We start from the raw sequence: 12,567 nt of genomic DNA on the forward strand, positions 1-12,567 counted from the left end.
CTATCTTGCCGAGTTCTGGGAACCGGGATGATGCAAAACTTTTATTGATGTGTATAAAATTAAAATAGTTTTTGTTTCTGTTTTTGTTTCTTTCTAACAGCAATTAGCTCTAATAACACAATATTGGTTAACACACTTAAGTTGGCAGTCTTCATAAACAGAGAATAGGCGTGAAACCTACAGCTTGTTGTTGAGGAGGAGGTCACTCTGTTCAGGAATATCCTGGGTGAGAAAGAGGTTCGAAAATGTCGTCACGTTACAGAGCATCCTGAGGAGGTATGTTTACATCTGACATCGGGTCGTACCAAGCTATTACTGCGCGCTTAGTACAGAGTAATGTATTTTGCGCAGAACTAATGGCGATTTGTGAAAGTTCATTTTAAAGATGGCATCTTCAAAAGTAGTATTTAAAAAAAATGAATGGCTGTGAAATTAAATTAAAGCTCTTATAACACAATACAGTGAGGAGAAAGAAGATTGCAGTTAGTTACTACCCCCGATCGGGATTATCGTTAAGGCTGTGACTTGGCATACTTTCCGAACACTGCAAGTGTGTAATATACTTGGCTGTGACCCAACATGCTGTCAATGAAAATCTCTCTTTCCACATTATCGCTACGTTACGGGATCAATAACTTTGAGTACAGTCCTTGTCTCCTGCTTTGTTTCGACGCTAACGTTTGGCGGTAATCTGTATAAAAAATTATATTAAAGGTTGTTGTAATGTCAAAAAAAACTTAAAATGCTGGGAATGTTGGAATGTGGAATCATTAATGATAGGAAAGGATTGAACTGAGAAAACAGGACTCCTGTCGGTACCAACAAACAAGCGGGAAAACATAAAATTCAGGGACGTTAAAACGTGGTTGAGCTGTGGCGGGTTTGCTGGCATCGGATGTCAAATTCCTGGCACACTAGCTCGAACTGTCGTGTGGTGTCCCTCTGTCATGAGGCCACCGAGACCTTCGCTCGAGGTTGTCGACGGGGGACAGGGTGTGGAAGCGTGCCGGGCCCGTGACCCAGAGGCCGCGGGTCGAAACCGCGCTCTGCTGTCACTCCCCAACTCCACGCCACGACACACCGAGTCCCCTGTAGACCACCTCGAACAGAGATCTTACTGGCCTCGATCCAGAAGGACACGAAATGACAGATCGACCCAGTGGTGTCAGGACTTCGAAAGGCGACGCCGGCAACCCCGCCACGGCTCGGAGGTTTTAACGTATATATTTAGTGAGGCAAACTCGACAGTGTACAGCCGACTTGCCGTTGTTGAAAGTAGACACAGGGTCCAGATTTCGTGGGATTATGTTGGCTCAGGTTTCACCCTACTGTAGGTGCATCAGTGGCATAGACTTCTGAAGCATTTGCAGAAATAATCTGTTATGTTGTGGAGTGAGCAGTGCTACTCTGCAGTCGTGGCCAAGTGCCCTCTGTGGAAGTCACAGCTGCACTGTACCCTGAGGGTCTTAGAGCATGTGGATAGCTTTACGGCTTCATTTCTACATCTGCATCTACATCTATACTCCGCAAGCCACCCAACGGTGTGTGGCAGAGGGCACTTTACGTGCCACTGTCATTACCTCACTTTCTTGTTCCAGTTGCGTATGGTTCGCGGGAAGAACAACTGCCGGAAAACCTCCGTGCGCGCTCGAATCTCTCTAATTTTACATTCGTGATCTCCTCGGGAGGTATAAGTAGGGGGAAGCAATATATTCAATACCTCATCCAGAAACGCACCCTCTCGAAACCTGGCGAGCAAGCTACACCGCGACGCAGAGCGCCTCTCTTGCAGAGTCTGCCACTCGAGTTTGCTAAACATCTCCGTAACGCTATCACGCTTACCAAATAAACCTGTGACGAAACGCGCCACTCTTCTTTGGATCTTCTCTGTCTTCTCCGTCAACCCGATCTGGTACGGATCCCACACTGATGAGCAATACTCAAGTATAGGTCGAACGAGTGTTCTGTAAGCCACCTCCTTTGTTGATGGACTCTCCCAATGAATTTCAACCTGGTACCCACCTTACCAACAATTAATTTTATATGATCATTCCACTTCAAATCGTTCCGCACGCATACTCCCAGATATTTTACAGAAGTAACTGCTACCAGTGTTTGTTCCGCTATCATATAATCGTACAATAAAGGATCCTTCTTTCTATGTATTTGCAATACATTACATTTGTCTATGTTAAGGGTCAGTTGCCACTCCCTGCACCAAGTGCCTATCCACTGCAGATCTTCCTGCATTTCGCTGCAATTTTCTAATGCTGCAACTTCTCTGTATACTACAGCATCATCTGCGAAAAGCCGCATGGAACTTCCGACACTGTCTACTAGGTCATTTGTATATATTGTGAAAAGCAATGATCCCATAACACTCCCCTGTGGCACGCCAGAGGTTACATTAACGTCTGTAGACGGATCTCCATTGAGAACAACATGCTGTGTTCTGTTTGCTAAAAACTCTTCAATCCAGCCACACAGCTGGTCTGATATTCCGTAGGCTCTTACTTTGTTTATCAGACAACAGTACGGAACTGTATCGAACGCCTTCCGGAAGTCGAGGAAAATGGCATCTACCTGGGAGCCTGTATCTAATATTTTCTGGGTCTCATGAACAGATAAAGTGAGTTGGGTGTCACACTATCACTGTTTCCGGAGTCCGTGTTGATTCCTACAGAGTAGATTCTGGGTTTCCAGAAACGACATGCTACGCGAGCAAAAAAGTGTCCTAAAATTCTACAACAGAGATGAGTACGCAGGAGGTATTATTCTTTCAGTGAATAGGAAAACACAATTTTTCAACATGTTGGACATAAACCTGCACACTGTTTTTGTATGAGCTAAACAGTCTTATGCTGAAACATAGTATTTCTTTGTCATGTCAGTCAGCAGCAGACCTTCATGATAACAGTTGTACTGATATGAAATGAAATGGGTGTAGGTAGTAAGGGGAAAAATCTATCAAGTTACAAAGGTATGAAGTGATACCAGTGAGGAATGACTAACAATGCGCAACTCGAGTGTAATAAAAGTGTTGCGACTCGTGAAGATTTGTGTCGAACCGGGATTTTTCTGCTTTACACAAGTGGTTGCTGTAAACATCAGGTTATCTGAGCACGCCGCCAGAGCTGACTCTCGAACTTACACTGTCAGTGGTTTCTGAATGTTACGTCGGTTAGATTTAATGTACTCGCATCTTCGTCGATTACATCACTGTTAGCGGTAATGTAAACCGACATGACGTGCACGTATTATTGACCTTGAAGGAGACACTCTTAAACCGAACATTTTTGTGCCATTTCTCATGGAAAATAGTACGGTCCCTTCCTTTTGAAGTAAAACACAGTGACTGGAATGAGCTGTCTCAATTTGTTGCAGAAGTGGCTTTTCCCACAACTTCAGGAGGAATCTGATGACTTCATTTTCCAACAGGATGAAGCTCCACCACTCCGGCACAACATTGTACGTCATTTTCTCAATGACACGCCTAGGGTGCACGGGACCCCTGAGACGCTGCCCGGCTTTCTCGGCATCAAAGATCGCCAGGCGTGACCCCGTTTGATTTTTTTTTCTTGTGAGGTTATTTGAAGGAATGTGTGTTCATCTCTCCTTTACCTCATGATGTGGAAGGAGTGAAGAACAGAGTAACAACCGCCATAACTTCCGTAAAAGCAGATACATTGCGTAAAATATATGACAAATGTAGCTATTGTCTAGATGTTGTTCGTGCTGCTGCTGTGGACACGCAAAGCACTTGTAATGGCAAAGCTAGAATATTTAAGATTTTGTATTTTGCAATTTATCCCAGGTATGAAGTATGTTTTTATTAATAAATGTGGGATTTTGAAATTGGGACATTCATTTTGAAACACTCCGTATTTCCAACACAGTAGAGTAACTCAGAGTCCTGCATTGTATGTGCTAGTCTGGTGTTCCTATTTTGGAGCATCCTTATACTGAGGAGTGATCGAAGACATTTTTAAGATATAGCTGTTTGTTAACAAAATGAAGCTCACTTATAATGTCCTCGGATAAATATCCACACAACTAAATACAACAGAAATGTCTCCCCTTCGATGTTGTCTTCGACATCCCAAAACGATCCCCAGAGGTGTAGTAAGCAGCGGCTCAAAGACCTGAGATGTTACTGGGCCGGTGCTTGGCGTACGACAGCTGGTGTATTGCTGGTGAGGACAACTGGGACCTGGGCTGGGTCTTCTGGTGTGGAGCACCGAGATGAAATTGCAGGTACTTCCGACTTTAGCACCGGGACCGAACTGCCGATGCGGCTGGAAGGAACTGTCGGTACTGCCGACTAGAGGCGTGAGGCACAGTCTAGGGGTGGCCTTAACAGCCGGTGCAGACGGATATCAGCACGGCGCTGTGCGGGCGTGGCGTAGGAAAATATTGCCCTGCTGACAGTGCCCTCTGCTGCGACAGGCGCGATGCCTGTTGGTGAGGTCGGTGCCCCCAGATGCTGTGGAGGCGACGTCTAACTCGGTGGTAAACGGCCCGGGCCACACCAGGAAAATATCTCAGTTCTGATGACAGACATTTATGCACGTCCGTACGGCGGAGCAGCTGCCCACATGACCTGCTCGGTCTGCGGAGGATTTGACTACTGGACGGATACGGTGAGATTTAAAACCGGTGGCAGTTAAAGTTTTTGTCAGGCCTGATGCTGTGTTCAAATAGCATAATACTTCAGGCAACTGATGGTGAATGCCAGGAAATTGGTTTTTGAGTCCCAGCCTGACACAAATTTTTATCAATTATTTATATTTATCAATTATTTATACTCGTGCCTTCGATAAGTAATTAAGATACCAGATAACCTGCTAAAGCTTCGTCTTTTGTATTAATTTGTGGGCCACACCACATATAGGAAACCCTTCTAGTCTCCCAGACCCCGTGTCTGGTTCGGGTTCTTTGACGATACCTTCACAGACAGGCACTTTCTCCCAAACCTACTCCTCGGACGCATTTTCAGTGCCATATCCTGACACACCTCTGTATGTCACAGCACTCCCGATCAGCTCAAATGAACAGTCCTCCTAATCACCCAGTGTCATCCCAAACTGGAGCAACTGAACCGTGTGCTTTGCGAGGACTTCCGCTATCTATCACCGAGCCCGGATACGAGGGGCAAAGATACGAGCGACATTGCCTCCCAGTCCTTCCTGACACTCCCGACCTACGTGACATCCTGGTCCGTCCCTATGCCACACCCGTTTCCGACCCCTTGCCGTACGGATTATATCTCTGTGGAAGACCCAGGTGCGAGACCTGTCCGATTAATCCGGCCTTCGGAACTTTCTCCTATCCCGTCACCGGCTTATCCGAGCCCATCAGAGGCTCTCACCTTTGGAAGCAGCCAGGTCATATACCAGATCTGCTGGAATTTCAGCACAGAATTTTACACAACCACCAGCCAACTGTCCACTCGAGTGAATGGCACCGCCAAACTGTGGCATAGGCAGAGTTGACTGTCCAGTGTTGGAATATTCTACTGACCGTAACATGCTTGATTTCAATAGCTGCTTCACATCCTGTGCCAGATGGATCTCCCCACTCCCCCGGAGCACCATCTTTTCTGAACGATACACGTGGAAGTATCCTCGCAACGTATCTTCATTCCTGTGCTTCTCCTGGCCTCGATCTCCTATAACCCTGTGCACCCACTCTCTCTTCGTAACAGTCCCCCTTTGTCAGTTCTATCAACCCCTCCCAATTTACATCGACAGGGATACGTGCTGCACAAACTAGTCAGCTCCAGTAACCTGTCACACATTCCTGTCCTGTGCACCTTCTGGATCTCTCTCCTGCATTCTGGTCTCTCATGCCTGTTGGCTTTTTCTGAACTGTCAGCTGCCCTGACCTAATCCTCCCTTTCTCTGTCCTGCGTTCTTTCACTCTTCTCCCACCTCACCTGACAAAATGCACCCCTCACCTAGTCTACCTGCATTGTGTATTTAGCCAGTGTGCAAAATAAAAAGACCAAATAAAGTGATATTGAAATGGAAATGTGCACCTCTCCAACAAGAAAATGTCAACAACTAGCAAATAACAATTGTTGTCAATGGTGGTGGTGGTGGTGGTGGTGGTGACATGACATGACATGACATGATATTTTGAGAATGTGTAAAAAGAGATATGAAGTCTGTTAAGGGGGGGTAGGACATGAAACGGGCCGACTTGGAGCAGGAGAGGCACCACAGGACATTTTAATTTACACTGTCTATACTTTTACAAATACATTCATAAAACTTTGTCAGCATAACCAGGAAGGATTCAGGATTCACACTCATAGCAGAGGAAGTTCAAAAACATAATAAAACAATTTTTTACATATGAAATTTCATCATTTTTTCACTTGGTATTGGCTGCATTTGTTGCTGTAGGTACACTTTTCTTCATAATTAAGACAGATTCTCCGATGAATTTTGTACAGCATACAAACCGTACTTACAGGTGTATGAAACTCTAGAATTTCCCAAATCTGTTAAAATTCATTTTTCCGTAGATTAAATAAATTCTAGAGTTTCATACACCTGTAAGTATGGTTTGTAAGATGTGCAAAATTCATCGAAGAATCTCTCTTACTTATGAAGAAAAATGTACCTACAACAACAAATGCAGCAAACAGTAATTGAAAAAAAAAATCATGAAATTTCACATTTTAAAAATATTATTTTTTTCGTATTTTTGAACTTCCACTGCTATGAGTGGGAATCCTGAATCCTTCCTGGTCTTGCTGACAAAGTTTTATGAATTTATTTGTAAAAGTATAAACAGTACAAATTAATATGTCCTGTGGTGCCTCTCCTTCTCAAAGTCGGCCCGTTTGACGTCCTACCCCCTTTAACATAATAAGCAGTTGATGTATTGTATTGTGTGTGGTTTACATAGTTTAACAGTTTACAATATACAGTGGAATCTTGTTAATACATTTTATAAGGACCACAGATTTTGAATGTCATTAATAGGAAAACATATTGCCGAAAAATACATAATTTGGTAATGATTTGATTTTTTTTTTTTTCAGCAGTCAAAATGCGTAGCTAAGAGTAGCACACGTGGGATAATATGCAACCACATAACCACACTTTCGGACGTCCTATATCAATAAGTTATAATTGTAAATGCGCCTTTGTGAGAATATGTTTGGAACATCACACGCAGAAATTCAAAATTGTGTATTAGTATACAAGAAGCAAAAATATTTTAATTATAGTGACTTTGGTGATATCCGTGCACACTTAAGCCGTCAGCCAGTCGGAATGCAGGAACGTCACTTGACATGAGAGCATAGCCTCTAGGCAGAATATGAACCTATATTTTAGGAGTGGATCTAAAAGACTTAGATATTTAATTTCCGTTTGAGTCAGTTTTATTTTTAACAGACTTCGTGTGTGGATTTTTATCCAGTTATTGCCCCTCTATCTTCTTATCCACGGTGTATCAGTACACTGTTCGACACACAAAAACAAAATCGTGCACGGAGAGCTAATCGAACACTGAATTCCAGTATATGGCACACAAACAAAGAAAGACCAGCCACTGAATTGACTTTGGTTTATCATTTATGTTCGGCCACAACAACATTGCTCCTATCTACGATTGGCACTTGTCGGTACGTTGTAAGTTGTCGGAGCTACTGCTGACCTATACGAGCTGTAGCAGTGTATTGTACTTCTGCATGTAAATTGTTCATTTCTACTGTAACTTACGATGTGCACAGTTGCCAGCACTGAAAAACACCGTCAAATTTGAACGCGCTTAGTGGGGAGGGTTGTTTAATGCAGTTGGAATTCAGACTTCCGAAAATGGACATATTTTGCGGGAACACGTGGTAGTGAGGAATGTACTAATGAGATTCCACTGTACATTCTTTTCTGCTTTGATCCCTAGTGTCACGTAGGGATCTTGGGGAATAATAATCTACAACTTTAAGTATAGTTTTATTTGTTTGCTGTAAAGTCTCACTGAATTTGTGATCTGAAACCACTTCCATTTGTTCCAGGAGGCAGCCGCCGAAGGACACTTTTCAGATATTACAGAGTAAGAGTTTTATTATTTTACTGACACATTTATTTTTCTAAGATTGCCCGGAAAGTAATGCACCGCATTTTTTTCTCCTCGGCGAAAAACAATGCTACAAATGTGAAACATTACGTATGTATTATTTGAAGTCTCCTGAATGAGCACGACAAGTTTCCGACAGATAGTGTAGCTGTAGTACAGTTTCAAAATGGCATCTGTAGGTGATGTATGTTACAAGCAATGTGCCGTCATTGAATTTCTCACTGCATAGAAAGAAACTGTGGGGTGTGAAACTTCCTGGCAGATTAAAACTGTGTGCCGGACCAAGACTCGAACTCAGGACCCTTTGCCTTACGCGGGCCAAGTGCAAGGTACGCAGGAGAGCTTCTGTAATGTTTGGAGGGTAGGAGACGAGGTACTGGCAGAAGTAAAGCTGTGAGGACGGGGCGTGAGACGTGCTTAGGTAGCTCAGTCGGTAGAGCACTTGCCCACAAAAGGCAAAGGTCCCGAGTTCGAGTCTCGGTCCGGCACACAGCTTTAATCTGCCAGGAAGTTTCATATCGGCACACGCTCCACTGCAGAGTGAAAATCTCATTCTGGACTGTGGGGTTTATTCACAAATGCATGTGCAAAGTCTACAGAACATCTGCTGTCGACAGGAGTACAGTTAATCGCTGGGCACGAAGGGTGAGGTTATCAGAAGGCAATTCGGCGGAGCTCCACAATTTGCAGCTGTTGGGGAGACCATCCACAGCGGTCACACCTGACCTGGCCCCCTCAGAATTCCACTTGTTTGGGCCTTTAAAGGATGCCATTCGTGCAAGACCTTTTGAGGTCGATGAGGAGGGAATTCGCACAGTGAAGCACTGGCTCCGCCTCCAGGACGAGGATTGGTACCGACAGGGCATACACGCACTTGTTTAGCACTGGAGGAAGGCTGTAGAATGGGATGGAGATTACGTGGAAAAATAGGGTGTATAGATAAAGCACCATTCTTTCGTGTATGTAATTCTCATTATGTTCGGTAAAGAATAGTTGAAGAAAAAAAAATGTGGTGCGTTATTTTCTTGGCAACCGTCATATGTGGCAGATTTGGAGCCTTCATGCTTTCTTCCACATCTGTCCAGATCATCCAACAGAAATTATCACCAATTGCAAGGCAACAGTGAGGTAATTGCTGGGGTGGTTCCTGAACACGGCCCATTTCTTTCCCATATGTCTATGATTCAAACTTGTGCTTATATTCTAGTGACAATTGTTGTGAAGAGGTTATTGAACATTTATCTGCCCTCATTTTGAGATTCATGTTCCATATAACTTTACTTTGTGCACAGAAAATAAACATTCAGTCAAGGGAAAGATTCCAGGACCACAATTAACTTTCTGCTTAGCAAGCTTATCTCCACTTCTTGTGATCCGTTGCTTCCTCCTGCAGTTCGCCATGTTTTCAAGCTGCCTTGCAGTCACCCAGGAGCCGAGTCCTTTTGTCTTCCTGCTTTTTCCCTTCCCTGTTACATATCCGTAAGTAATGGTCTCTATGATCTTATTTTGCTACAGATACGCCTTAACTCACTTTTTCTCTCTAAACTACCTATCTTATACCAATCTTCTTAGGATCCTTTAAAATGTCACCAAGTGCAGCCAAACCAGTTGCTGTTGTAGATCACTTATGATTAGTTTCATTCTTTGGTGTACCTGTTTAATATATAACCATGCCTCTATCACAGATTTCTCAAAATTGAAATTGCTATCAGGGCCAACTACGTATCCTATAAAATGAAGTTCATCAGTATTCACTTCATGATTACCACTTAATAAAATTATTCTCACACAAACAGTAACACACTAGATTTTGATGTAATAACAAGAAAGCTCAATTTTATTCACAGAGGGTGACTTGCACAGATGTTTCCCTCAAAACAATGTGTGAGTAACTGCAAAATATCCGTTGGAATATACGAACCCAGATATCCATTAATAGATAGCTCCACTCAATCTGTGACATACCACAGGTTTTTGCTCCCACTCCCTCCAAACACTCAACACTGCTGGTCCCACACGCAGTGATCAGGGTACACGGTCAAGTTGCTTACTATCTGTTACGGCTGGATGTCGACTGCTCTCTCTTTTGGAAGACTCTTCAGAAAGAGGGTTTTTACAGGTTACATCAGTACTCCACAAGCCACCTGATCGTGTGTGGGAGAGGTTACTTCCGGTACTCGTAACTTATCTTCCCCCCCCTTCCACTACCGCATGGAAAGTATGATTATTGGTAAACCACTGTATTTGCTCTGAATTCGTGGAATTTCTGATCATGATCATTTAGTGAGAAGTATATGTGAGGAAGTAATATGTTGTCTGACTTGTATCCTTTCTCTCTCTTCTATCAGTCCTATCTGGTAGGGATCCTAGATTGACAAACAGAACTCAAGAATCAGTTTAACAAGCACCTTGTTAGCCACTTCCTTCGTGGTTGAGTTACATTCCCTTAAGATTCTTCCTATCGATCTGTCTGGCGTCTGCTACCTGTTTCGTGTCTTCATTTTGCTTGAGGTTGCTCTGGATAGTTACTACTAGATACTTTATGGTAGGTACTGTTTGCAGCAGTTTCTCATCAGTAGTGTATTTCTAAAAGTTTATTTTTCCTATCTTCCCTGTAGGATACAACATAATGCTTCGTGCACTATACAGGCTGAGCCATTTATCTTGACCACCCTAAATAACTGTTAGTCCAGATGAAAATTACAAAAAGTTTCAAGAAAATGTTCTTTACCCGACAGGGGGACACCAATCAGAGTGATTGCCTTCATTGTAGCTTTGTTTTTTTTACAAAGATATGAACAGTGGTATGGATTTTTTAAATGGCACCCTGTATTTAATATTTGGTAATTCATTTCTGCCACTAGGCATGTATAGCACAACTCATTGCCAATTGTCTGCAGCTTGTGGTCTAGTGTCTAGCGTTGCTGCTGCCTGTGGATCACGGGTGCCTGGGTTCAGTTCCTGGGCAGGTTAGGGATTTTCTCTGCCCGGGGACTGGGTGTTTGTGTTGCCCTCATCATTTCATCATCATCATCATCATCGTTTGTAACGAACGGTTGATAGATTGGACTGTGTAAAGATTGGGCTGTGTAAAAATTGGGCTGTGTAAAAATTGGGCTGTGTAAAAATTGGGCTGTGTAAAAATTGGGCTGTGTAAAAATTGGGCTGTGTAAAAATTGGGCTGTGTAAAAATTGGGCTGTGTAAAAATTGGGCTGTGTAAAAATTGGGCTGTGTAAAAATTGGGCTGTGTAAAAATTGGGCTGTGTAAAAATTGGGCTGTGTAAAAATTGGGCTGTGTAAAAATTGGGCTGTGTAAAAATTGTACTTTGTACGGGCACTGACGACCCAGTTGAGCGTCCCACAAACCGATCGTCATTATTGCCAGTTCAGTGCCACCTGTGTTGTTGACCTGGCTTGCTCTGTTCGTATGCATTGATTGTTTCTGCTAACGCTGTTTTGTTCTCGTTTCGTTTCTTGAGATGGCAGGTTTCAGTGAACAATGTGGAGCTGTGAAATTTTGTTTTCTACTCGGTAAAAATTATGGTGATACTGTTTTAATGTTGAAAATAGCTTACCGAGATGACAGTATGGTAAAACTCGAGTGTAAGAGTGGTTTGCTCTATTTAAAAATGGTGACGTGTCAATTGTTGACAAATCTCATTCCAGACATCCGTCGACTGCCCAAATCGAGAAAAATATTGAAAAAGATTAGAGAGCTTGTGCTTCCAGACCATCAACAGACAATTCGTCAAATGTCAGAGATTAGTGGGCTATCGTGGAGCTCATTTCAGCGAATTTTAATCGAAGATTTTGGAATGAAAAGGGTTGCTGCCAAGTTTGTTTCTCGGGTTTTGATTGAAAATTGAAAGAAATGTCGAGTTGAAACGTTTCGTGCTTCGAAATGACAGCTCGAAACTGCTCCACACACCTTACTCGCCTGTCCTGGCTCCTTGCGACTTTTTGTTATTTCCGTGCATAAAAAGGGACATGAAAAGACGACAGTGTGACAGCATTGGAGAAGTTTAGAAAAAAACAAAGGAGGAGCTGTCAGCCATTTCTATAATGGCTACAAAAAATGTTTCAGACAGTGTAAGCACCGGTGGGGCAAATGTATTAGTTGTAATGGAGAGTATTTTGAGGGGGATGAAGTTGTTTTGTAAACAATTTGAAATCGTGTAACTTTTTTACACCCTCATATTGCACAATTCAACTATCTGTCCAAATACAAACCCACTGTGAGGCCCTTTGAAGCTCTGTCAGGTGCTAATAACGATGCCTTACACGAGTCCACATCACCTACACGATCACTCGACACCTGATGCTATTCACGCCCCTTATTTATCCTACCGCGCCATGTAACAACTCCGAGCACTGACAGCACTAATGCAGTCGGGTAACCGTTCTATTTGTCGGAGATAATTATATCTCTTAATCATTTATCTACCTGTAGGAGACGCGTACACGTACTGCGGTTT

The 12,567-nt window shown here is 43.1% G+C and overlaps 1 protein-coding gene across 1 annotated transcript in view; it reads left to right on the forward strand.

Annotated features, from left to right (window-relative positions):
* The window catches only part of LOC124720451, a 381,758-nt gene that overhangs the window by 195,830 nt on the left and 173,361 nt on the right, over window positions 1–12,567 (forward strand). Inside the window, exon 11 of the mRNA XM_047245803.1 lies at window positions 8,030–8,067. Coding sequence (XP_047101759.1) covers window positions 8,030–8,067 — 38 coding nt within the window. The remainder of the gene's footprint in view (window positions 1–8,029; window positions 8,068–12,567) is intronic.

The sequence above is a fragment of the Schistocerca piceifrons genome, chromosome 11 (assembly GCF_021461385.2).
Source record: "Schistocerca piceifrons isolate TAMUIC-IGC-003096 chromosome 11, iqSchPice1.1, whole genome shotgun sequence".
Taxonomy (NCBI): domain Eukaryota; kingdom Metazoa; phylum Arthropoda; class Insecta; order Orthoptera; family Acrididae; genus Schistocerca; species Schistocerca piceifrons.